The sequence below is a fragment of the Sinohyriopsis cumingii genome, chromosome 15 (genome assembly GCF_028554795.1).
Source record: "Sinohyriopsis cumingii isolate HCF-2022 chromosome 15, ASM2855479v2, whole genome shotgun sequence".
Lineage (NCBI taxonomy): Eukaryota > Metazoa > Mollusca > Bivalvia > Unionida > Unionidae > Sinohyriopsis > Sinohyriopsis cumingii.
Window position 1 is genome coordinate 54942291 of NC_142975.1, and position 27508 is coordinate 54969798.

At 34.9% G+C, this 27508-nt stretch overlaps 1 protein-coding gene across 7 annotated transcripts; it reads left to right on the plus strand.

Moving 5' to 3' along the window:
* On the plus strand, positions 1-27508 carry LOC149781826 (cytochrome P450 4F6-like). 7 transcript variants are annotated; one of them, XM_089936001.1, is made up of 11 exons: positions 1-348; positions 9875-10025; positions 13737-13918; positions 17526-17650; positions 21787-21849; positions 22252-22375; positions 22762-22900; positions 23401-23530; positions 24912-25190; positions 25620-25685; positions 26733-27508. In XM_089936001.1, exons 1-11 carry the CDS (start codon positions 139-141, stop codon positions 26830-26832), a joined length of 1569 nt encoding a protein of 522 aa, XP_089792127.1. In that variant the 5' UTR covers positions 1-138; the 3' UTR covers positions 26833-27508. The 7 variants fall into 7 exon arrangements, with proteins under 7 accessions (XP_089792127.1, XP_089792129.1, XP_089792128.1 ...); XM_089936003.1 differs by lacking the exon at positions 9875-10025 and adding an exon at positions 7286-7433 and having other exon boundaries at positions 8-348; XM_089936002.1 differs by lacking the exon at positions 9875-10025 and adding an exon at positions 6982-7129 and having other exon boundaries at positions 10-348.

The following is a 27508-nucleotide window of genomic DNA, read 5'->3' on the forward strand; positions in this document are numbered from 1 at the left end:
ACATTAGTCTGTTCTACTTCCATAGGTGTGTCAGTCATTGGATTTCTAACTTGTGTGATAACACAACGCGTGTTAAAAAATAGGCTCATCTTGTGACAAGTAGTTAATAGGGACGGAATTCCAAAGTGGCTAGCTGAAATGGTTCTTCTTAGCCTCCTAAACATGTCTAATTTGGTCCCTAGAGGCTGGACTATTACGGGGTCACTGAATATCGGTGTGACCGTTTTAGTTGGATATATTATTTATAGACTGGTACGGTTCTTTTTATGGTATCAATACATCAAGAAGGTTTTCAAAGACGTTCCTGGACCGAAGGACACTCACTGGCTTTATGGGAATCTTCACCTGGTATACATCTCTCTCTCTCTCTCTCTCTCTCTCTCTCTCTCTCAGCTTGAGGCGGAACTTTGTAGCGATAATGATTATTCCAAGATGCCGCCAAAGTTATGTATTTTGCATTGGAGTGCTCATTGAATATTTTTTGCCTGGGGTGACATATTTATAAAGGAAAAAAAATGTATTCTATAAAACAGCAAGAAGCTGAAGTACACAATCAAGCTAACATCGACTTACCGCTTTAACACAGCGTAACATATTTGCGAACACACGGTAGCATTTAATTGGTCAGCCAGTGCAGTAGGCTGGTTGCTGACTCCTAGTCAAATTGCAGAACTGCTGAGATGAAGTAAGAGTAAAAACAAAAGTGATCACTGATTTGAAATGCTATCATTGTATTTCAATTTGAAAAGATCGAAAAAATTAACCCGTCAACTAAAGATATGTGATATTTGCGACATAGAGAAAAAAGAGGAGTAAGTGAAAAAGCGGTAAACAACAAAAGCGATGTAAGAATCGCGCATACAACCCTGAGATCTGATCTTGGATACTCTGCGACATTTTCGTAGATAGCAAAATTCACGAGCGATTAAAAATGTAACACTGAATGAATTGCATACAGAAAACTATGCATGAAAAGGCAGTACTCGCTTGACACACAATGAACGGGTTTTAACGTCAGTATTTAATAATTATCAGGCTACTTCATAACGCATTAAACTATATTATTACTACGGCTTGAGAACAAAAAACAAAAGCACTTGTCATAGAGAAATCTTTACAGAATGATGTCACATGGGAACACATTGTTGCATGATTATACAGCTAGTCAATTTAAAAATGTTTTCGAATAATGAGAATATGGATTGTAATACATTCTTTCAGAATATCAACATAAATTAAACACAAAATTTTAAATGCTATAACCAGTTATCAAAACGCCAAGCAAAAATAACAGTATCGGACCAGCTGTGCTAAAAGACGGAGATAAATTATGCCAGGTGTGACCAACACACATAAGAATACCAAAGACAAATAAAACTAGCCACTCAAAAATTATATTGAAGGACATATATTGTGGCATTTTGTAGGAGAAAATAAGACCAAGATGCTTGCTGATATTGCAACATTTTTGTAATGAGAAGAGAACAAAATCTACGTCATCACCAAGAATGGGTAGATTGGATTGTTGGATAACTGTAAGCAGATAATGATGGGTTTTGGAAAAGATAATTTAAAAATAATTAGAACAAAAACACAATAAAGAAGAAAGAAAATAACCGTTACAAATATTGTCGAAAAATAGCCTTATTACCTTGACAGCTTATTTCAAATGGAACAATTGACGAGTTAAAAACTTTCAATGGTGTGTATGAGACCATGATTGTACAGGGCAATAACACCATCAAATTTCATCAGTTAAAAATAGAAGTAGTAATTACGTGATTAATATCAGATGTTACATAGGTTGGAGGTCTGGTTGGGGAGTCAGAGCACAACATGGGAAAAGTATATAATACCAAAAGGTGCAAGTTAGTGAGATTATTTGGTGAAAGCAAACTGTAATGGAGGATATGTTGAGATCAGGATAAACAATCAGAAAGTAATTACTTGTGGGTATTGACAAATTTTAAAAATGGGATCTATAAAAAAAAAAACAAGGAGAAGATGAATTTCATACTAATTTTGTTTGTACTGAATAAATAGAGCCATAATAAATGACTGTAAAATTATAGATTCTGCAGAAACAAACCTGAAAGAAGATAATTACACCCCTTCTTATTCGCATTTCAGTGTTTAGGGGAATTGATAAAATGGAGAAGAAAAAAAAATGAAATACATGTTTAACCAGATGGTTCATTTTAATGCAGTTCTAAAGGAATGGGGGGGGGTATAATTAAGATTTAAATTTGTTAGTTTGCTGGCCACGCATAATTAAATAAGATAATAAGTAGGGCATTTCTAAATTTTGTTGTTGTAACTCCATCTAGATTTAGCGATTACACGCGTAAATAAAGACCCACCGTTACTTTGACTTTATTGACCGCACTTTTTTGTGCAGCATTTGAAATAGTCTCTTAATTACCTTCTGAAATTTTTATTTCGTTTTTGATGTGTAATAGTTTAATACCATCCAATGAATTACCTAGAATTAATAAAACGGATGAATGGCAAAATTGTTTGTCTCATCGTTCAAGCAATAGATTTTCGGTACACGCCGTTCAAATATAAAATTGACATACATAAATAATGGTTCATAGCTCACCTATAAAATATCAATTTAATATATATATATATATATATATATATATATATATATATATATATATATATATATATATATATATATATATATATATATATATATATATATATAATCACATAAGACTCCTCCGGCCAGTTGTATTTGATAGAAGCAAATGCAGTTATTGTGGAACAAAGGATTTGTTACATTTTAGTCTCATGTATGATAAACAAATATACCGACACTTTTGCAACAAGTACTTGAAACATTTTCATTTTTGCACCAAATAAATTTATATGACAGTCAGGAAAGATTATTATATAATCAAATGAGTACTACAATATATTTTATTATGATTTTACAAAATTCCATCAATCACTAAATGTCTTGATGATCTTGTGAGAGATTTCAAATGAAGTTAATGAACACCAGCACACAGACAGCCCAGCATATACCGTCAGAACTACATCTTTACATTAAATTCATGCACAAAACTAAGAGCCTGTTGTAAAGAGAAGAGATTCATAAGGATGTTCCACCAGCTTTGCAAACATGTGCGGGAACAGTATACAACTACTTTTGTTGTTAAAATATTATTTATAAAAGTAGATAAGAAACATTTGAATTTCGGCCACTTTCTAACATAATTTTGAAACTTAAATTGTCGAAAATAAAACAGGGCATCGTTGTCAATAAACTGATATGAAGTTACTGCAAATAACAAGTGTAATTTGATATACAGGCTTCCAAGGAATATGCAACTCTTGATTACCAATGTACCATTCTACGATTTTCATCTATGTGTGACGACCTTGATGAAAAAGACTGGGATCAAGAAATTACGATAACTCAAATTAATGAGGACAAATACATTTGTTTAAGAGAGGCTTTATATTTAATCATTTTAAAAAGTATATTGAACAAATTCATTGCACAGAAAGCTACCAGGTCTTACAGAATTTCTGGTTTTCGTTACAAACGTTAGAACAACTTGCAAACAAACTCTCAATAAAGGCAAATACACTGAAACCATTAAACATTGAAATTATATGGAATATAAATGCTTGAGAAAGGTATTTACCCGTAAAAAGTACGTCAAAATCCCACTAAGGTATTATAAATAATACTGCATATCCGACACGCTGAAGGTGTGCATTAAAATTTAATTACAACCGAGCCCCCCGGTCAGTAATGCTGACACACTAGATCCAAAGACTGAATAGCTAACAATTTTGTGAAATATAAAATCAATTCAAGTTGTTTCCTAAATATAATTTTTCAATATCAATTATAAGTTAGACGTAAAGCTTTAGTACAATTTTAACACAATGACTAGCCTGGTTAACCAAATGTCACTTTATGCTGAATTCATCAAATGAAGGTTAAAGTCCTATTGTGAGAGAGTACATGTTCAGTACGTTGGCTCTGGTATTCATCTGCTATTAATCTTCTTCCTTCCTCCTTCCTTCCTCGTTTTCCGTCTGTATTTTGTGTATGTTGTGTGCACCCTGCGGGTTTACTCGGCATCTTTCGCCGGTCGTCCTCCACCTTACTCCTTCTTTTCTTCTTATTTTCCCTGTGTCCTCACTGCGTGTACCCTGGCAATTTCTCAGTGCAGTTTCTCGCAAACACCATGCGATATGCGTGAAGAAATATAAGGGACGTACACTCTCGTCTCCCTACCCTACTCTTCAGAATTTGCACTCTCAGATTTCCCAGGCCTTAAGCACGTACTAATTCCACTTATTTTAAACATACTTTGCTCTCTACGTACCATTAGTATTACTCAATGACTTTTTTGTAACACACGCACACATGATCGAAATGTTAATATGTTCGGACACAGCAATCAACCCATCGCTAATAAGTGATCATTCCTATTGCATGCGTCCTAAGCAGTATATAATTATACATATAAATATATATGTACATTAATCCAATCTATATTCTTATAAAGGTATGTATACTTCATAATTTTATTCTAATACATTCAACTATGCGTTATGATTCAATACTCTAATACATTCAAGTATACGATACGATTCAATATTCTAATAACGTGAACTTTCTATATGTTATAATTCAATATTCTAATAAAACGAACCATTTATAAACTAAAAGACAATGCCTCCGCCAAGATACCGTCTTCCTTTTAGAAGCTTGTTTTAACCAGTTCAAATTCCCTGCTTTTTACGAGTTAAGTCTCGGAGTGGCTTGCAGCTAAAACTCCAGGTTAAACACAAGCTTTCCGCTCAGCTTTCCGCTATAACACGTCTGTCTCTACCTTACCACAGTTAGCTACATTCTGCCCTTCAGTACATGGATTTTTTTTTCGGTTGAAGGAAAAAAATAACCACCAATAGATAAATGTTTTTCATGCCTCCAATGATCAGGTCTAAGGTATGTATTTGTTTATGTATATACACAGGTGGTGCTTCGCCATACCTGGGATATATATATAATTATCTGACTCCGAAATTATATCAGACTTTGACATTTTACATTTATATACTTCATGAAGTTTCTATCGATGTAATTTCAAATCTATTCTATTTTCTTCCATTATACGATGTTCAAAATTATATATAAATTATATTACTGGCAAAATTCACTTTCCCAAGGCACCAATTCCATGAAAATCGTAGACTACACTGTATGCACGCTCTGCACAAATTGTATGCAAAACCTTGACCCTGTTACGTTCCTCAACATGATAGCTGAAGTGTTTACGCTGGTATTATGTTATCTATGAAACGTGCCAATAGTTGCATCTCATCCTTAGCCAGTCACACAGTATTGAACATTAACAGCATATAATGCCCGATTCGAGGAGTGGCACAGGGGGGTCACTCGTCTGTCGTTTGGTCCATCGGTACATACATTCTCAACTTCCAATCTCTGATTCCTCTTAACACACCCATCCAACATTTCGATTCGAGTGCATGTTGAGATGAAACTACTTTGTATTACAAAACTAGCTCGCTATGGTAATTTCTGGAGTTTAAACTCAACATTGCCAAAAACGTTACTGCGTTATAAATTAGATAACTAACCATCGTTTGCCACCAAAATTACACTACCGGTGCTTATTGGAAAAGACGCGTCGGACACTCAAAACTGTATTACAGCGACTCACTGTTTATTCAAAACTAAAACATATAGCTGGACCCCGCCCCCTCATCCCATAACGAAAACCTTTGACCGCTTGATGTGGACATTAGCTCCGAGCATCTAGAAAAAGCGATCTGTTAAAGAGCTAATACATATTCAGCTAAAATTCTGACTGCGAAGGTGTCACTAAATGGGGGGGGGGGGGGCGGACTAAAAATAAACATTTCCTGTAGTCAATTTTAGTTATAGTTCTGTGGTTAAAGTCATATCCTAACAACGTTGAAAATGCAGTGGCTTCCATCCCTTGGTCCCCTCTCAGAGCTCTCTCACCTTTTCGCTTTGCCATGCACATCCCAATGACAATATGTCTGGAACTGCCACTGCAATAGTAAATCTATGTCAATAATGCACGAAGTATTGTAGAAGCCAATGTTGTTGTGTTTTTTTAAATATTCACAAATTTACAATCGAATTACAGTATACCTCATTATAAATCTTAGTGGGGTAAGGTGTCATAAAAAAAAGTATAATTTTTTTTTAAAGAGAATGATGCATTGTACCTCGCGACCATGGATGTTAGTATGTAGGGCCAGTTGATAATGTAAACCTATTTTATCACCTGATTACTGTGGCATTTAGGATTATAAACCCAGACATTAATTTTTGTCCAGTTGCAGTTAAGTAGTAATACAGCATGTCACAAATGACGCCATGCAAAGGAAAATGTCTTAGAACAACGGAGTTTGTTTCAAAGACATTTAATTTATTGTTTCTTTTTATTGAAGACAGTCAGCCGTGTGACAGATGGAGGTTTAATTTATAAAAAGAATTTAATGGAATTTATGAGAATCTGAAAAGAATACCTTCATTTGAAATGAGCAGTCATGTAAGTTCTTTCGTGTACGAATAAATTAACGTTTTATGTGTTTAAAAATAATTAATTCGTAGACGGAAATTTTCGTCCAAAATTAAATTTAACAACTATAATATCGCCACCTTAGCAATAAAGGTGAACGTGCTAACACTAGAAAGTAGTAATATACACACATATAAATCTCTTTAACATCCTCATTGCAGTTGCGAAAAATGGATGTCTGTTTCCAGAATCACCTTGGGAACGGTTTTCTAAACGTTTCTGAAAGACATAGATTTGAAAGCATTCTAAAATTTTCAAGATAAACAGGAATTAAGACCTACACTATTTAAGGTCATTCAGCGGTTTGGGCAAATAAAATAAATGTATGGTAGGCACTATGAAACAAACCTTTTAGAATATGTCCTCTTTACAGCTCCCAGATGACAGTGAGAAGCGTTTGATGTTATCCTACAGTTTTAGCAAGAGTTTTCCAAAGATGTACAAGTTTTGGGTTGGACCTTTTCGAGTTAATTTGGTCCTAAATCATCCTGATACCGTCCGTCTCGTGCTGAAGTCAGTCGGTAGGTAATACGTAGGGGTTGGGGTCAGGAAGGATATCCTTTTTACTTGAATGTAGCGCCAAACAAAAAATGTTGACATGTGTACAGCGTATACAGTTTTTTTTAAGTATCCGGTAGGTGGTATAACCAATCTGTTTCAGTACGTCTTATTTCCAGCTACCGGAGGACAGCGAGAAACGATTGCTCTTTGTATACGGTTTTACAAAGAGTTTTCCTAGACTGTACCGGTTTTGGAGTGGACCCTTTCGAGCTAATTTGGTGGTGAACCATCCTGACACCGTAAGAGTAGTCCTCAAAACAGCTGGTAGGTCGGATTAATTGAATTATTGTTTGACGGAACATCAATAAATAAATGAATAAATGAAATAATAATAATAACAAGGCAGTTGTAGTAAAGTGTATTGCCCATAAACACACCACGGCTGCCGAACTGGCATGATCTGGGCAGGTTTCGAATGACACCTTCCTGGTCTAACTTATAAAACTTATCTCATCTTCATTATCTACTCAAAATTTGGAACACTTCAGCTATTTATGCAAAACAGAAACATTCCTAGGCCATTTGTTGCCTTAGTAATATGTCGAAAAAGATGTTTTTCCCCCAACATGTCTTCGCGAAAAATGATACTACAATATTCGGACTACCTCGAGTATTTATACCATGTAATCACAAAACACATTCGAAACTTCTCCGTCAGTTCTACGCGGAGGTGGTCTGAATGCAAAAAGAGGTAAATGGATAGCCTGAATACTTTGGATTAGTAGTTATCGGCATATATTCGAGGATCCATATGACTGACCGAAAAGTCTCGAATGCCGACCCAATTCAGAGCTTCGCTTCTCTGTAAAACTAATTAAAACTCAAATGATAGCTTAGGATCTCAATGTTAAGCTCGAAATTACCAACTTGTTTCAAAACTTAGGTTTAATTTAATTAACATATTTTGTTAACTATCAGACAGCATGCAAAATTTAAGCTGAAATATTACTCAAAAAGACATTTTATAAAATCAAGAATTTGCCTCGTAGTCACGAAAATCAATTAGTTATAAAGTTGAACTCGTGCTCAAATTTAAAAACGTTTAATATTCTAAATCATATTTATTGTACCCATACATACAAGTGAAATTTCAATTAGATTGATAATGTCAGATTTAAAGTATATTGATAAATACCAATTATGACTTGTCAGTTTTGAGTCAGAACGTTGTCCAGTAGTCACAAAATATGAGTTTAATTTTTGTGTTTGGTTTTGAGTCTGAGTTCGTTTTAATGTCCTCAGTTATGTGACTTCAATGTCTGGTCACGAGTGTGGTAGACTAATTAATGAGGCACTGCGGCTTCTCCTTGTCCCCAATGTATGGAACACGTGCTTGGCCATGAGCACAGAAACTTAACCCATGCTCTAATTTTCATTACGTTGATCTTCTATAGTTAATATTAAATTTGGATAAAATTCGCAAAAATAGGGGTATTATCTTTCTGCTAGTATCTATACTTATTTTTTTAAGTTTTAACACTACTAAACGATTCTAAATATGAAAGTTTTTTTTATTTTAATCTGAGTTCATTTTATTTGTCTTCCGTTGCGTGACTGGGCTGGTTACCAGTGTGGGAGACTTTCTAATAAGCCACTGAGGCTACTACATTTCCTCAATTTCGGGAACACGCGCTTGATCTTGAGACTGACAGACTAATCGCTGAAACACCGCTTCTACACCGTTAGGTTGTAAAATAGAGCCTGGACACGTTCCATCGTCTATACTTTTATCACCAAATAGACATATAACGTTTCGGATGGAGTGCATGATTGTTATTTGAGACGTTTTTTTTTTTTTTGTCAACATTAACTAGATGTATGGCTTTAGAACACCGGAGATGAGTTTATTTCTTGACCACATTGACAGCCCAAAGTTTGTTGTTGTTGTTGTAGTTGTTGTAGGGTTTAACGCCATTTTTCAGCACACGATAGGCTATACATGGCGGCCAGTATTAATAGTGGAGGAAGAACCCGGGAAAACCCCGGAAAGAACCACTGACCCACGAGAAGCTACTGGCAATCTGTCTCAGATACCCACATTGGCTGAATCCGAGACTCTAACCCACGCAGACAGAGGTGAGATGACAATGATCCATAACGGAGAGCGCTTTAGACCACCCGGCCACTCGGGACCCCCGAAAGTTTGTAGTAAATTAACTTTAAAAGCTGACAATGCTTCAGCTCAGTCGCCTTAAAATTTTAACTATTGTCCGCGATAGAAACAGCTTTTGGTATGTTCTGATAAAACCAGTTGATGTGACGAAAGCATATGATACGACGAAGTTTATACACAAGTATTTGTCATGTCGATGGACTAGATATAACGTATACGCGTATATAGAAGCAAATGATTTGACCGTATTGCTCACGAGGGAATATTATGTTGCCTTCTGGGTCTTGCGTCTACACGTGCAACGTAACAGCTTTAAACCGGTTCTTTTGACTTACATCAATCATGCAGAGCATAGCACAGGACGGGAAATCTCTTAAAACCTTTTATGCAGCAGCGTTAATGTAATTGCTTGCTTCCGAAGTTTATTTGGTGCTAATGACGCTTTTTACCCGGTAGATTACTTTCTCTTTGTTAGATATCCCATATGCCCTTAATCCTTTGCACAGATCCCCACCCCTCTTCTCATTTTTTGTGTTGCATTTGGCTCTTATGCGAATCTGTAAGAAATAAGAGGTTGAAAAACATATTTCAGTTGCCCGGTAACACTGGTGAAGACTTCGTGGAAAGTAACATGAAGACCATCCGTGAGTTTCCGAGGTATTTACGCATGTGGAATGGCCCATTTAATGCCTTGTTAATCTCCGTTCACCCGGAAATCGTGCGTAAAATTCTTCACACTTCCGGTGAGTTAATTAGTGAACAAAGTCTATTTTTAGAGACTAGTGCTATTTATGTTTTCCTTGCAGGTTACAGTTACAGTAAGTATTTATATTCTTGAAACATGGGATAAGAAATCTGGATAACGACTGGACAAATCTCTCGATTTATACCCCAGCGATTCCTATATAGATTCCACTTGCACGTTAGACAGCGTGCCCTACCTTGGTCAATACGTATTTATGGGCTTTCCGGTTGCCAGTAGCCCATGATTGCTGACACCCATGTTTTAGAAAGTATCCAGCCTAAGCAGCTTTTTACTTAAACTTAGTAGACATCTAACGACAGCAAGAAAATCGAAAAGGACGGTCCAACATATTAGTAATACCGTTCAGTTTCCAAGAATAATGACTTATTGAAAAGGTGGTGTCATCAATTCGCATCCTTGTTACTATGGAAAATAAGCGTAACATTTCAAATAAAGGTAATTCCACAATTTAAGCCTATCCTAAAGATCCATCTGCATTCGAAGACTAAGTCCTAAAACGGCACGTGGTTCAGATAAGATGGTAATAATAGTTCCGAAAGATACGGAATAAATATTATCACCAGTTTTTGGATTCATCTACCGGCAGTCTATTGGCGCATCAGAGTTGCCATCCCGCTGTTAAATTTTTAGTATTGTACTTATCTTCAAGAGTGACGATAAATCCAAACCAGCGAATTATCGCACAGTTATCACTAACAGATGTTAAATAGAAAGTGTTGGAATACGACATGATCTTCCAGATGGCGGATCACCTGGACAACCGGAACATCCCGCATGCAATTCTGAATTGATTTAGAGTCTCACGGCCTCGCGAAACACAGTTTCTTATAATCACTGATGGCAATGCCTGAAACTGTAAAAAAAAAATAAAGAAAGAAAGTACTCAAGTTGATTTGACCTCACTTGATTTATACACAGTTTCATACTAGTGATTGTCACACAATGTATCCTATTATGGAATCACCCCACCCACCACCACTCAGTAGTGGATATATTCATTTATGTACAGTTGAAGGAAGAGGTTGTACTGGATAGTAAAGCATCACCAACCTCTTTTGTAGCGTTTGGGTGTACTATTGCTGATAACTTAAACGCAACTCTTCACCTCTTGTTTGATGACTGCATAGTGTATCAGTCAACCAATAACTGTAATAATCATCTGCAGAAAGATCCCGACGCATGGGCTTATTCATTTTAGCAGCAGGAAATGTGTCATTATTTATATCTTCAAAATATCGGAGCATCAGAATGCCGACACGACGGAGTACCAAGCTGATTATGCTGTGCACATCCATCCATAGCTTAGAGTAGAACTTTGGTCAACGTGAGCTGGATTTATCTTTCCTTCGGACAGTCTGCTAATGGAAACAACTGTCTGAAAATTCATTGACCACTCCGAGTTTGGATACCTTCGAATCTGGTATCCAGCAGGTAGCACCGGAACAAACGACTTTGTCAAAATTGTACAGTGTACATGCGTATTTTTTTCTATGTTTTAGTTGTTTACTTATATACCAAATCGTCCACCATGCACACAGACACAACGTTTGTCCTCGACAGTTGATGTTTATGAAGCGGATGTGTACCGAATACTGAAGCTGAAGTTGCTGAACCCTTCGTTTGTTTTAAAATGGTTATACAACTTCTAATTGATACAATCTGCATTCTATATGATGACTGGACCAAGCTAACATTGAATACTAAACCCGAGGCTATCGTTTTACGCCTCCTGCCATTGTTATTTAATCATGACATTTTATCAATTGCTGTCACGTAGACCCTCAGTAAAGTGTGTCTGGTGGGATGTAATTAATTCCGTTTATATTTCTTTCTTTTAAGAAGGAATATATCATTCTCAGCAACAATACTTGTTTTATCTTGTGGATGACCATAACTTAATGGATTCTCTTACATAAGAATATGGCTTTAAACTTTAGTGGACTCGTTGTAGCTTAGTAGTTTAGCAAGCATTTGATTCGTGAAGTGTGTTCATTCGATATCCACTATCGGATGGACGATATAGCTGCCTTAATGTGCCCTTGGGTAAGGTGTTTTCACTCACTTTGCCTCGGCATGATATATCCTTGAATGCAAACACAACTTTTCAAACCAAAAGCAATAGTTATCTTGACGCAAAATACGATGCACTGCTATTGATTATGCCCTGTGAAACAATCTCTAGCAACAACATCAGGTCAGGAAGAACAGCATAATCGTGCTGATACATTGGATCAAATTTCGTTTGCTTTATTTACAGATAATAAAGTGTTATCTAGACATTCGGCTATTTCTTGTTACTACGTTCGAATCCAAGGGCAAATACATTAGTTTTATGTATTTTTAATCGTCAATGTATTATGCATATGAATATTAAAACATATATTTCTAGATTTTTTGTTGATGCTGCGAGCGTGGCCTGTTCCGATTGGTACATACTAGCCTGGTACCCTTCACCGTGTATTATCATCAGGAATGAAATGAATGTTTGAGGATAGTACACCAGGCGATTTCCATATGCCGAAAGACTGTTTTGACAATAAATATACTACCTTATATGATATGTGGATAAAGGGGTTTAACATCTTTGTATGGCGCGGAGGATTTATTGTACCTCCGCAAGTGCAGGATGTTGGTAGGTGCTCGATTAACACCATACACAAATCAGTTAAACTAATGAAGGCAATGACTCCCGACCACTTCTTAAATGTTACGATAGCGACGGCGGCAATTGTCACTCCTCCAACGGTTATGGGACAGCTGATAAAAGTGACCCGCCAGCAAAATCACTAACGGTGGGCATAGCGGACTGTTGTTAATTTTAAATCATATATCTAGGGATAAACATTTTATTTTGCTTATTGTATATCTGTCAGCTGATAGTTAAATGCAGACACTTTACTTTTTGGAAAAATTAGAAAGCCAATTGAATTGTGCATGCATTTGAGTGTAAATTACGTTTATGTAGTGAGTGGTTTTTAGACAACAGGTAGATCTCGGTAGCGGTACTAGTAATGTCATAGCAAAAAGCGATCTACTTGTCGGTCTGGTGTACATCGAGTCGTTTGACACTTTTCCACTCACTTTGGATGATGTGGACAGGTCCGTGTTTTCTACAATTCTAAAGCATGAGAACTATGCGATAGTTGCCGTCACACACACACACACACACACACACACACACACACACACATATATATATATATATATATATATATATATATATATATATATATATATATATATATATATATATATATATATATATATATATATATATACGTGTATCCAAGCATACTATCGAGGGGTAAACACTTCTTTCTTTGTTTGGCATTTAGATATAGGTATCTGTTTACAATTATTAGTATTCCACATACCTTGCTTTTGTGTAGTAACTACTGTTTGTCAAGCAGTTCGACGTTGATGCATCCTTTTTCTCGGGGAAGACAGCATGATCCATGCGCTTTGTGCGATATCTGCAGTTGCAGTTGCTGGCGACATGGGTTCTGTTCCTGTTTTATATGGCATACCTTTCAGTTTAAAGCTTTCCCCTTATTGATAAATTTGCATTCATGAACATTGCGCTCATTGAGCCATAATTACTATATGAAAATACTAATTAGCAAGGTATCTTCATCAAATTTCAATTAATTATGAATAGATGCAAATTTCAATAAAATATCTTTTAAAGAACCTAAGCCGACCGGTCTTACTGGTGCGTACCGGTTTGGACTTCCATGGCTTGGTCGTGGCCTGCTGATTGCAGAAGGAGAGAGGTGGGCGCAGTCTCGACGTCTTTTGACTCCAGCCTTTCACTTTGATATCCTGAAACCTTACATAGACGTATACAACGATGCTGCAAACATATTGCTGGTAGGTAATGTCAAGAAAAAGCTGTTGAGTTCCAGCGTAATTTACATAAGTCAGTGAGGTCAGTGTACATTAATTGATTTTACTTAGACCAAAAAAAGACGTTTCTTCACACACACACACACACACACACACACACACACACCATTCTCACGAAGCACACTATAAAGGTACACATTATTCTGGCAAAAGAGTGTATTAAAGTACAGAAACATTTTCATTACAAAATTATCTTTATATATCCTCACGGAAATGTAATTCAGAAAATCTAACATTATACAATTAGATAATATGGGATTCGTTGACGTTTGATAAGGTGTTCTTTTTCCCTTGTCTACTTAGAACATCTAAATGAGATTTCTACCACGAAGATCTGATTGATGCACTTGACTATTGAAATGAATCTTCTGCAAGATAAGAATATTTCTGTAATATATAAAGTACCTTTTCGTCAACAAATTGCTCTTTATAGAAGGCACGTGTTGTTGCTTTACATTATGCAACTGAAGTAACGTTTTGGTTGTTTTTCTTCCCCGCACAAGGTTCTGTGTTTCTGTAGACTAACGTGACACTCCACCATGGAGAATATTAATAACTGCTGAGAAATATTTTTGAATTGGGTCAGGAGGATAAAAATCGAAAAGGAATTTTTCTGACTGCGCCACCTGAATGTAAACCATTTGAATATACCTACCCCTAGTATAATGAACTACCTGTATTTTGGAACGAATACATAGTATTAACTGATCTGGGTGAAAGGTGTATCTTTACGAATATTTACTGATTATCCTAGAATCATAAAGCCAGATAATTCTAAGTATATATATATATATATATATATATATATATATATATATATATATATATATATATATATATATATATATATATATATATAATGTTATAACACCATTACAACAGAAGCAGGTCGCTAATTTTTTTTTTTATACCTCCTTTGAAATATTCTTATACATCGTGGGAGGAAACATCTTGATAAGTTGCAAATTATATATAGAATATAAAATCTTTCCCAATGCGGATCTTGGAGAGACCTATCTTGTGTAATGGAAAAATTATAAAGGAATCAAGCGTGACAAAAATACGGACCAGCAAATATGAGATTCAGGTCAGCGTTTTTTTTTTTTTTATCTGCCGATGGTTTTCAAGGTTGACGACACAAAATAAACTCTTTTCGTTGTCTAGACTCTTTAGTTGTTTTAGTATGAACATATTTATAACACGATAGAACTTTAACTTGACACAAATTGTTTTTCTTCTGAGCCTGGACTGCAATACTAATTGATTACACTTCGCGCGCTAACCATTCGCAATTGTTTGTCAAATGATTTTTAACATTGTGTTCTTACTTTTCATTTTACATGAATGATATGCTGTATTATTCTTTCTTCAAGAACTGGATTTGCTAAATTTAAAATTCGTTGCCCTTTTGGTAAAATAGAGAATATATTATTATTTTTAGAAGACATTGAATATGATATTATTTCCATGCTCGCCGTAAATAAATAAACTGCGTGCATATATTTGACAAGTTACGTTATGAAGCTGGTAAATCAATTTTGCCATAAACGTCTTTACTGACAAATAAACCGTTGCCATTTCGAACTGAAAATGTGAAAAAACAATCGTGCCATTGTCTTACAGGACTAAGCATGAGGTAAGATTGTGTCTCTCATTAAATGATTTGTTAGCTGCAGAGTAATGGTACAAATGATTCTGGCGTGATATCCATGACAACTATGTAAATAACTATATGACGTGTCAATACGGATTACATTATGTTGATCCAACGTGATATTAATATGTTCTGAGGACATGATTTATCAAGTCTGAGCTCCCTGAATGCGACTTTTTGTTGCACCATTATGGCTTTAATAGAAGCCAGGGAAACTTTGTCGTGCCATGAGGTAAAACAACACTTAAAAACACACACATACACATACACACACGAATCGCATAGATGATATAATTTGTTATGCACATACACATACACACACGAATCGTATAGATGGTATAATTGGCTACACACATACACATCCACACGAATCGTATAGATGTCATAACTGGCTATACACATACGCAGACACACACATGAATCGTATATATGTCATAAATGGCTGTACACATACACATACATGAATCGTATAGATGACATAATTTGTTATGCACATACACATACACACACGAATCGTATATATGGCATAATTGGCTCTACACATACACATACACACACAAGAATCGTATAGATGGCATAAGGGGCTCTACACATACACATACACACACACACACACGAATCGTATAGATGTAATAATTGGCTATATAGATACATATGCATATACCCGAATCGTATAGATGTCATAATTGGTTACACACATACACAAAAGCGAATCGTATAGATGTCATAATTGGCTACACACATGCACAAACACGAATCGTATAGATGTCATAATTGGCTACACACATACACATACATGAACCGTATAAATGTCATAATTGGTTACACACATACACAAACACGAATCGTATAAATGACATAATTGGCTATACACATACACATACACAGACATGAATCGTATAGCTGACATAATTGGCTGTACACATACACATACATGAATCGTATAGATGTCACAATTGTCTCTACACATAAACACACACATACACACGAATCGTATAGATTACATAATTGGCGATACGCATATTCACACGCACACGAATCATATAGATGTCATAATTGGCTATACACATACATACACACACGAATCGTATATATGTCATAATTGGCTATGCACACACACACACACTCACACACACACACACACACACACACACACACGAATCGTATAGATGACACAATTGGCTATACACATACATACACACACGAATCATATAGATGTCAGAATTATCTATGCTTATACACATACACACACGATTCATATAGATGTCATAATTGGCTATACACATACACACACACCAATCGTATAGATGTCATAATTGGGTATACACATACGTACACACACACGATTTGTATAGATGTCATAATTGGCTATACACATACACATACACACACGAATCGTATAGATGTCATAATTGGGTATACACATACATGCACACACACGAATCATATGGACGACATAATTGGCTATACACATACATACACACACAAGAATCGTACAGATAACATAGCTGGCTATATACATACACACACGCACACACACACACGCGAATCGTATAGATGACATAATTGGCTATGTACATGGCTACATATTTTGTCATGTCAACACAACTGCTGATCCTTTCGTCACCAATCATCTTTTTAAAGATATTTTTCTTAATAGCTTAAGATGACTGGAATAAATAATTGATCCAGACTTGTGTATTTACATATTAAATAAAAAGAGGAACATTTTATCATAAGTATTATCTGATAAAAATGAATAAGATTTGATATGCTTTCACCAAATATTTTTGTTTAGCAAAATACCAACTGTTGGTAAGTAATTCCTTAATTCCAAAGTAGATTAAGACAAAAAGTTCTTGCATAATAGATAATGCCGTGTTACCAATGTTTTTTTAAATTTATTATTGTGCTCAGGAAAAGCTTCATCCGGTCGCCATGTCTGGTAAATCGTTTGAGGTCTTCCAGGTTGTAAGTCTCTGTACACTGGACGTCATTCTGAGATGTGCATTCTCCTTCTCTACGGACTGCCAGAGAAAAGGGTATGTAGCACATAGATATGACACCTCACAGTCTCTTCAAACATGACACATAGTTAGAAAAGACACCTAAGTCTCCTAAAACACGACACATTTATATCTCTTCAGACATTATATATATATATATATATATATATATATATATATATATATATATATATATATATATATATATATATATATATATATATATATATATATGTGTGTGTGTGTGTGTGTGTGTGTGCGTGTGTGTGCGTGCGTGCGTGCGTGCGTGTAAGGATGCTACTCGTATATTTTTATAACACCTGATCATCCATTAAATTAATTATATGCCAATTTGGAATTGTATTAGTCAGTGTAAATCATGATTTCTTGGTGAATATTATCAAAGATTCCCCGAAGTCAATTATAAATATTTTCCTTTTATCCATATATTTGAACGTTGACTTTTGTTTTACATTTCGGACGTGGATAACATGCTATGTTATTTTTCAATAAAAGACAGAAGGGCACCTTTGCATATGTATTGTTTCGTCATAGCAATACTTAGTTCTTGCTGGGATCCAACCGTTTACCGTTATTCGGTCTTAATCGTTGCCGTTGGAGTCTTTATCACCTGTCAACATAGTGGCTTCATGTTTTAACGAGCTATAAAAACCTTACATCATTTCCACCTAGAGTATGCGTCTGACTTGGTTTAATCATTTTGTTAGATGGTAGATTCTTACTAAGGAAGAAATTTCGCCCCTACCAACAAGACGTTCGTTTTCAAGCCATGTGCCATAATTCCCGACGAAAACCCAAGGAAAAATTTCACGCTTTTACATGTTTGCACATATAGGAATCAAATATAATACCAATTTTGTCCATGATTACACAGAAGGGGTATAATATGTTTGTCTTTTGGAGATGTAATTTTTTTTCTTTTTCATTGATATTCAGACAGCATTGGAATATATCCATTCTTATATTTAAAGTTTTAAGGAACATGTATGTGCATCTTATATGCTAAAAGTTTTCTCCGTTAACTTTACATTGTCAGAATTTTGACGTATATTTTCATACTACAAGAAACGTGCGTCTAAAATTTGCATCGAGTGTTAGGAACTACTTTTAATTGTAAACAATGTACGCTCATGTCGCTGAAGCAGGAGCTTACAGTTTACTAGATTAGTCTGTGAATAAACTCAACAAGCTGTTATGTATCCATTTGAAAGTAAAGATGATAAAGTTGACAATGTGGATGAGTTCACTTAGTCACAAAATAAACTTTCAAACAAGGAAACAAATGAACGTTATATCCGCAATGTCACAACGAATGTTAGACATGCTCTATTCAAATGTGAGACACGCACTATTCAAACTACCATTCTGATCATTAAACAGTTATTTACGAGAAACGTTCATAATTATTCGCGTATCGAATGATTTAGACAATGATCAGTGCTCTCTAAATAGCATAGGAAGACATAATACGGTCAAAAGTTATCCCCTCTCCCTCAGACACGTCCCATTTTACAAGTCAGTCGAAACAATGAATTCGAAAGAAAACGCAACTGAAGAAGATAGGTTTCGGTTGAAGACGATGAGCCTCAAAGGCAATAACTCAATATGACCAAAACCAAGTCTTATTGGCGAAATTGATTGTCACACCGGAGTTACTTTGCAATATGGTCAGTTTTTCCTTGCTAAGACTATACTTGGATTTATACTAGCGATATAAGTGATGTAGGCCATGCAAATAGCTCCAATAAAGAACATGCAAGTAACATAAACATATGTAGTCTTTAGATGATAATAACAATGGCAATACATATATCCATCATTCTGTGTCTTGAATTCCTCAGAATGTAATTTTCGAGCTCTTTGTTCTAATCAGAATTACATGGGTTCCAAACATTGATCCCCACATAGAAATGGTATTGTAATTTTGAGAACATTCCAAGAGAAATCACTGCACACAAAACGAAATGAATCTGATATTCACCAACAAACAATATTTAACCCTTTGTCTTCTTGAGAATTTCAATAAAAAGAATTCATACTTTTCACACATTATGTTTCCAGTCTTATGTACAGTAACTAAGAAAGATTGAAAACAACAAGCTTTGAAACATTTAACAAATAATTTATTTCCCTGGAAAAACACTGAAAAAAATGAAAAAATTAGAACTTACGGCTTTAAGAAATCAAATCCAGAAATAATCCAAGAAGAATCCACGAATTAAAGTTTAGAAATCAAAGTAGTGAAATGTTCTAATGAATTCAAGTTCGAATCTGGACGTAATGGCCAAAGATGAAGCTTACAGGGACTGAAAGAAGGAAAAATGTTTTCGAACAATGACCGTTTTCGTATGTTTTGACCAAATTTTTTAACATCTCTCGCGTTGGAGATAGGAAAAAAAAAACTACAGATTTGAAAGTCAAGTGATCAACGGTTCAAGTCACATTAACTCTACGTGCGAAACTGGTTTACGCACTTGTGATTAGTCCCTGTAATTGGTTATATTTGACAACTGGGTCAAAAGAATTCAATTTTTCGAGTACAAATACAAAGCAAAACGATTTTCACAAAACTGCTTAAATTTTCTACCGCGTTTTTTGACAAACTTTTGTGTGTATATATATATATATATATATATATATATATATATATATATATATATATATATATATATACTGTGAAGTCAATAGTTGAATGGGCTGGGTCATGGAACTAAAGAAAAAGTAATGGTGCTTAAAGGTACGTTTGTTCGCTGAGTGATGGCACATGGTTTGAAAATCGGCGTCCCTCTTATCTAACCATGTGTCATGTATGAAGTGACTGTCAGATGTCTTATCTAACCATGTGTCATGTGTCATGTATGAAGTGACTGTCAGATGTCTTATCTAACCATGTGTCATGTGTCATGTATGAAGCGATTGTCAGATGTCTTATTTAACCATGTGTCATGTATGAAGTGACTGTCAAATGTCTTATCTAACCATGTGTAATGTAGGAAGTGACTGTCGGATGTCTTATCTAACCATGTGACATGTATGAAGTGACTGTTAGATGTCTTATCTAACCAGGTGTCATGTGTCATGCATGAAGCGATTTTCAGATGTCTTATTTAACCATGTGTAATGTAGGAAGTGACCGTCAGATGTTTTATCTAACCATGTGTCATGTGTCATGTATGAAGTGACTGTCGGATGTCTTATCTAACCATGTGTCATGTATGAAGTGACTGTCGGATGTCTTATCTAACCATGTGTCATGTATGAAGTGACTGTCGGATGCCTTGTTTAACCATGTGTCATGTATGAAGTGACTATCAGATGTCTTATCTAACCACATGGCATCATGAAGAGACTGTCATATCTCTTTTATATGCGTCATGCATAAAAGGACTGTCAGATGCTATCCACTCTCAGATGCACACGCGAGGTGCAAATGGGGCAGGGTTTTATCGCTCGTTCAAACCAGAAATCAACGTGTCAACCAATGACTGTGATTTCACTGGCGGCAATCAAAGCCAACTACAATTAAGAGTGTAGATTCCATTATTGGCTACTCAGTCGTAAGTCTTGTAAGTTGGGTAATCTTACAAGATAACAGGGAGAAGGCAGATTAAATATCAATAGAACGGTTTATTGTGTTATTTCACACTATACTCAGTAGTCAATAAATATAAATTCTATATTATATCGCAGTCAGTCTCAAACATTTACATTATTTAAGACATAGCAAAAACGTCAAGACTAGAATCGATATATGAAAACAAGATCAGAGGTATCGGAAAAATGGCATATTTTTAAACATATCAAAACGGGCGTGACGGGATAAATTTAGTACACATATATAGGCAGTTTATTGAAAATCCCTTACTGTATGTTTTTTTTTGTACATATGGATATACACACTTGCATATGTATCATTACACATATATACGATCACTCATTGCAATTATCGGAACAAAACAAACACACACGCATACCACAAAATCAGGTTATCATATACAGCTCGCGTAATTTTCACGAAACCTCCGTTGATTGGCCTACTCTCTTTCTCTCTCTTAATGTATATATATATATATATATATATATATATATATATATATATATATATATATATATATATATATATATATATATATATATATATATAATTCCAGAGATACACATCCCTACGTGCAGGCTGTAAATGACTTGTCCGATACGTGGTCTTACAGGGGAAGGTATGTCTCTAGATTACCTTCGTTTTCTAACTTTTACCTTTTAGTCCTCCTCTTTCGTCATGTAGGTTATCCACAGGATGCAGATATCACAATATAATGCAATACGTTTCTGTAAATCAAGGGTGAAATTTCTACAATTTTAATTATATCATTACGCATTTACAACTTTCACATCCATGCCAACTATCTTAATTTCAAACAATCATATTTTATGATTCAATCGAATCTTTCAAAGTTTGTGTGCATATTATAATATCCAAAAATAATGTGGGTTGTACTTGGAAATTTGTCTGATGTGCCGGCGTTTTTCATGTATATATATGTATGTATATATAAGTATGTATATATATGTATGTGTGTGTGTGTGCGTATATATATATATACTTTACTTTTCAAAACCAGGAAACCGTACCTTTACCCAGACATAATATTTTATCTGACGTCAAGAGGACGGAGATTCAAAAGGAATTGTGACTTGGTGCATTCCGTAGCTGAGGATGTTATAAAAAATAGAAGGGCTGCACTGGTAAGACAACTTTGTACACACAGCCACCTCCACCCTATATATATATATATATATATATATATATATATATATATATATATATATATATATATATATATATATATATATATATACATCAGGCTGCTTGTGACACTTTCTATATACTACCGTTTGTGGAATATCAGATATGTCTAGTTATTTCAAAGATCACTGGTCAAGGTCAGGGTCACCATTTAGAAGGACAACTGTGTCACAAGTTTGTGTGAATGTTTAAGTCGTTGTGTTTCTTATAATTTTTCTTTCGCTTCTGATGTGTATTACATTAAATCGAGTTACTTGTGACTTACATTTGATGCCACTTTTATATGACCATGCATGACTACATATGTACGAAAATCATTTCGTAGGAGAAACAAGGACCATCAGCAACCTCAGCTAGGAAGTACCTTGATTTCTTGGATATTCTACTGACAGCAAAAGATGAAAATGGTAAAGGGATGACCCAGCTCGAAATCAGGAATGAAGTGGATACGTTTTTATTTGAAGGTGTATAATTTTTTTGCACAATTTAAACTTTTGCAGATATTTTCACATACTGTCTTATTTTGCACTTATGAGATGTATTTTACTTTTCCTTCCATCTATGTTCTTACTGCTTCTTGCCTAAAATTATATTAATCAAATAGAGTATTGGCACAAATACGCAATTTCAGCAAAACGGAGTATAAGGAATAGCTAATAAAACAGAAATCCGATAATAGGGAAGAAAGGTCTGCAAAAAGTTTTAGCTGTTTAATTTTGTAAAGGAATTACTTTGCTCCTCATTTGCCTGTTTTCCAAGTAAGGGTTATTTCTTCTTTTATTTATTTATTTATTTATTTATTTATTTATTTATTTATTTTCTTGCTTATGCGCACCAAGAAAAGGAAATAGTCCAAGAGTAAAAATCTAATAACATGTCTAAGTTAATGATCGCTGGATTGAAATATTAGTCTCAGGCATGAACAGTTTTCTTCTGGCCTTAAATTTATATTACTGTTTTTCAGGTCATGACACAACAGCCAGCGCCATCTCCTGGATCCTATATTCACTGGCCAAATATCAGGACATACAAGAAAAAGTTCTGGCGGAGTTGGACAGTGTCCTCGAGGGCAGGGATACAGATGATTTGCAATGGTTGGTCTGGGGTTTTGTGATGTCTGCCGATATGTGTGATTAGAAATTATACGCTAACAGATGGAGAGAACACGGTGTGTATGTAAGATACGGTTCATCATGGCGAAATGCATAATGGGTACTGAAATTCATTGAAACCACCAAACGAAAAAATTATGTCAACCTGGAATAAAAGTGAATACTTAGTTATTAGATATTCCTAAAGTAAGCAATCGACGCCACCATCTTTTTCTTTTGCTGCTGGTTATCAAGATAGCAATACTTTGCTATTATCACTAGTGTGATTTTAGTTTTTGACAACGATAACTAAAAATAATAACTAAAAATAATAGAACTTTTGACAAGTCAAATACGTTGTTTAATGGAGATGTTAAATTTGATACTGATCGTTCCTAAGAGATGGCCGGTATATATATATATATATATATATATATATATATATATATATATATATATATATATATATATATATATATATATATATATTACTGCTCAGTAAAATAATGTACTGAGCAAACAAAACAAAAAATAATTAAAAGAAATCCAAAAGAATAATCATGTAATTCATACCGTTCTCTAAACTCTTCACTAAATGCGAGCCCATTACTTTGTTTTGCGAACATAAAATCCCAGTGAGGAAGCCACTCCATTGCATTACTGTTGAGCTCGGGTGACATGTTGAATCAATCAGAATTTGTAATTTTATTAAAAGTAGTAATACGTTTGCTGCCAGAGATTTACCATTTGTTTATGTTTTCTGTATTTGAATTTGCAGTTGCAAAGAAATTCAGTCATGATAAATGCAGAAATGCTTTCAAACATCCAAAACTTGGCAAATAAATGCATTTCAGATCTGATATTTTCTTTATTATCTTTGGTTCGAACCCTACACGTTCAGCTAGTGAACCAATTGGTTTGTAGCTGATAGGTATCACATTGCAATTTGTCGATCACATAGCATAATACTGGCCGCCATGTATAGCCTATCGTGCGCTGAAAAATGGCGTTAAACCCTACAACATCACATAGCACGTTTAGATGACAAAAGGGAAATACACGTGTATTATTAACCCAATTGATCATCAAGCTTTCTTTTGAATTCGGCAACACTTCACAGGAAATAGAGGGATGCAGCAATTTTAAGTTCACCCCCGTCGTCACAGCACCCCATCTCTTCCATGATTTACATCAAGCATTAGTTTGACTCAAATCTTGAAAGTAGACATATACACATATTTACTATCATTTCTTTTAATTATAGTTTTCATCTAAATGTTTGTACAACTTAGGTTGATTTCAGTCAGTAGTTAGCCCTCTTTTTGTAAGATTAGCATTCAGTGTTCAGATTTTTGCTGATGCTATCTATATTTGAATTAAACAGGAATGATCTAAACAAACTGGAATACTTGACAATGGTCATTAAAGAGGGCATGCGCGATCACTGTCCAGTTCCCTTCATTCAGAGACAGTTTACCAAGGACTTCGAATTGGAAGGAAAAACTTTTCCCGCAGGAACCAGTGTATCTATCCATATGTTTGGGCTGCACCACAATGAAACAGTGTGGGAGAAGCCACTGGAATTCATTCCAGAGAGGTTTTCCAAGGAAAATACTGCAAAGATGGACTCCTACCAATTTGTGCCATTTTCAGCCGGGCCGAGGTAAGGATGCGGATATAATGAATAGTCCGTGTATGAAGAAACTGTTTCTCTTAATTCTTATATTGTCATTTGCCTAATTGAAAACTATATTTATCATTGCTACTATTTTATAAGACATGCAGTTAATAGCATACAACAAATTTATATTGGACATTATTTTGGTACGTGTGGAAAATTCTTTATAAACGATTGTTTCATAGTTTTGTAAAATCCGACTTTGAATTGTCCATTTCTGAGAAATAGGCCAATATTATATATATTGCGTACTTAGTAAGTTCCTATTGTGCTGACTGGATTTTAAAGTAGATTAATATAATCTGGTGATTTGTTTCGTGTCTGCATTTAACTATATCCTGCTCTTCAATTTTGCAAGTTGTGAATTTCTGTGATTTCCACTTGTGATAAGACAACAATATCATTCATTCTCAGGAATTGTATTGGACAGCATTTTGCCATGAATGAAGAAAAGGTCATCCTTGCCAAACTAGTTCACAGGTATTGTAGTTCTTTTCTAAATTTACTTTTGTAATTAACAAGTACAAAACTTATTTATCAACGAATGAATAAAATGACAAGAACACACTGGCGTACACACACACATGAAGGCATAATAAGCACTTGTAGTAATGGAAGATCATTTTGAAATTGCTTACATACCAGGGCAATCTTATAGGAAAGAATTGTCATATGCTTTCTTTCATTCTTTCTTTCCATGTAGACTAAGCTTTTAACACCTGCATTTATCTATATTTTGTACCCTGTCTTTATGTTCTGAATTCCTTTTATCTACAGAAGAATTTTCAGAGCTTAAGCCAAGAAACATTTCATTTCTCAACATTGTCTGCGCAATTAAACAAAAAAACTCTCAGATATGACGTTTAATACACTGTATTCAACAAGATGCTCTCGCTGTCAGTTTGGCACAACGTGTCTGTGGAGTCAAGAGTTTTCTTCTTGTGGACTGCTCTTAACTCCGATGAAAGGAAAAAAAAACTACTTTAAATTATTGAAGCAAATTATTCCCTATCTTTTAGTGTTTTGCATTTTGCATGTCTGGAGTAATAGGTCATTCGAAAACATTACTGTGTACACTTTGGAGCAAAGGTTGAGACAAAAATGACTGTATTTTGTGGATGCTCTGACCATTGAAATATCTGATTTGGATCACTGATAGGCCATTTTTACAACTTCACTGTGATTGTGTAACATCACTGATCTGGATAAAGTTTAAACGTGCCTTACCTCCTCCCCGAGTGGACTAGACCCTACAATTATTTTAATGAAAGATCAAACCGACAGAAGTGTATTTTCGCCCGCAGACAAAGAAATTAGTTCGCCGGTATTTTTTTTCAAGGTGGATTGGTAACTTAAGGTCATCAAACTATATGATTGATGTCAAAAGTTCATGTTTCCGGTCACAAGCATCAGATCATTCTTGTTGGCATTAAAACAAGACGTTGTAACATTTCTTTACTTGTAGTCAAGATGGCGTCAGACATGCGCAGCGCAAATCCGTAATATAGTATTTCCATATGATTTCAGATACAAATTTGAACTAGATCCAGACCATACGCCGAGAAAGAAAGTGGCAGCTGTGATGAGGTCCGATAATGGAATCATGCTTCGTATAGCCAAGAGATAATCATACTTATTGAACAAAACTGCTTATTTTCACATAAGTGCAATGCATATGGGTCAAGGTTTGCCTTATCCGAATTTGTTTTAATTTTATTTCTCCATTATTGAAGATTTTCATGTTTGCTTTCACAAGTTGGAATTTTCTATTCTTGGATTTTTTTAATTTCAGTTATGCATAATAATAAATCCTGTATTTAAGCACGATATAGTTTTCATGTCTTCCAAATCTTTTAAGAATTGCGACAATCAACAATCAAAGCGCCTCCAAATGTCTTAATGTATAAAATATGGTCTTATGCCATTTAAAATGGAAAAGAAAACACATTTGTTCAAATATGAACAGCACGTATAATCTAAACATTCAGTTTCAAAATGGTCAGACGAATCAGTTTTGAAATCCTATCTGTGAAATTCAGTATGAAAACCTGGCTGTGAAATTCGCTTTTAAAATTGAACGTATTTGATACCTTTATGTCAATGGATTCATACAATCACTTTTGTCGATAATTATCCGTAATCATACTTCTTTTCTTATTATTTAAAGATCTTTATTGTAAATCTTTAAGCTTCTACTAAGCTTTCCAGGTATTTTTTATTGTCCGTTTTATAGATTATCGTTTTAATGCATGGAAGGATTAAACAATTTTAAGACAGTTGAATAAATACAATTTTACATCTGA

What these genes read in the sequence shown, in the direction of transcription:
- LOC149781826 (XM_089936001.1), top strand. Translation starts at nt 139, where the DNA reads ATGGTTCTTCTTAGCCTCCTAAACATGTCTAATTTGGTCCCTAGAGGC. An exon ending in ACGTGGTCTTACAGGGGAAG is followed by an intron (nt 21,850 to 22,251) that starts GTATGTCTCTAG and finishes TTTCAAAACCAG; the next exon opens with GAAACCGTACCTTTACCCAG. An exon ending in GATACAGATGATTTGCAATG is followed by an intron (nt 23,531 to 24,911) that starts GTTGGTCTGGGG and finishes TGAATTAAACAG; the next exon opens with GAATGATCTAAACAAACTGG.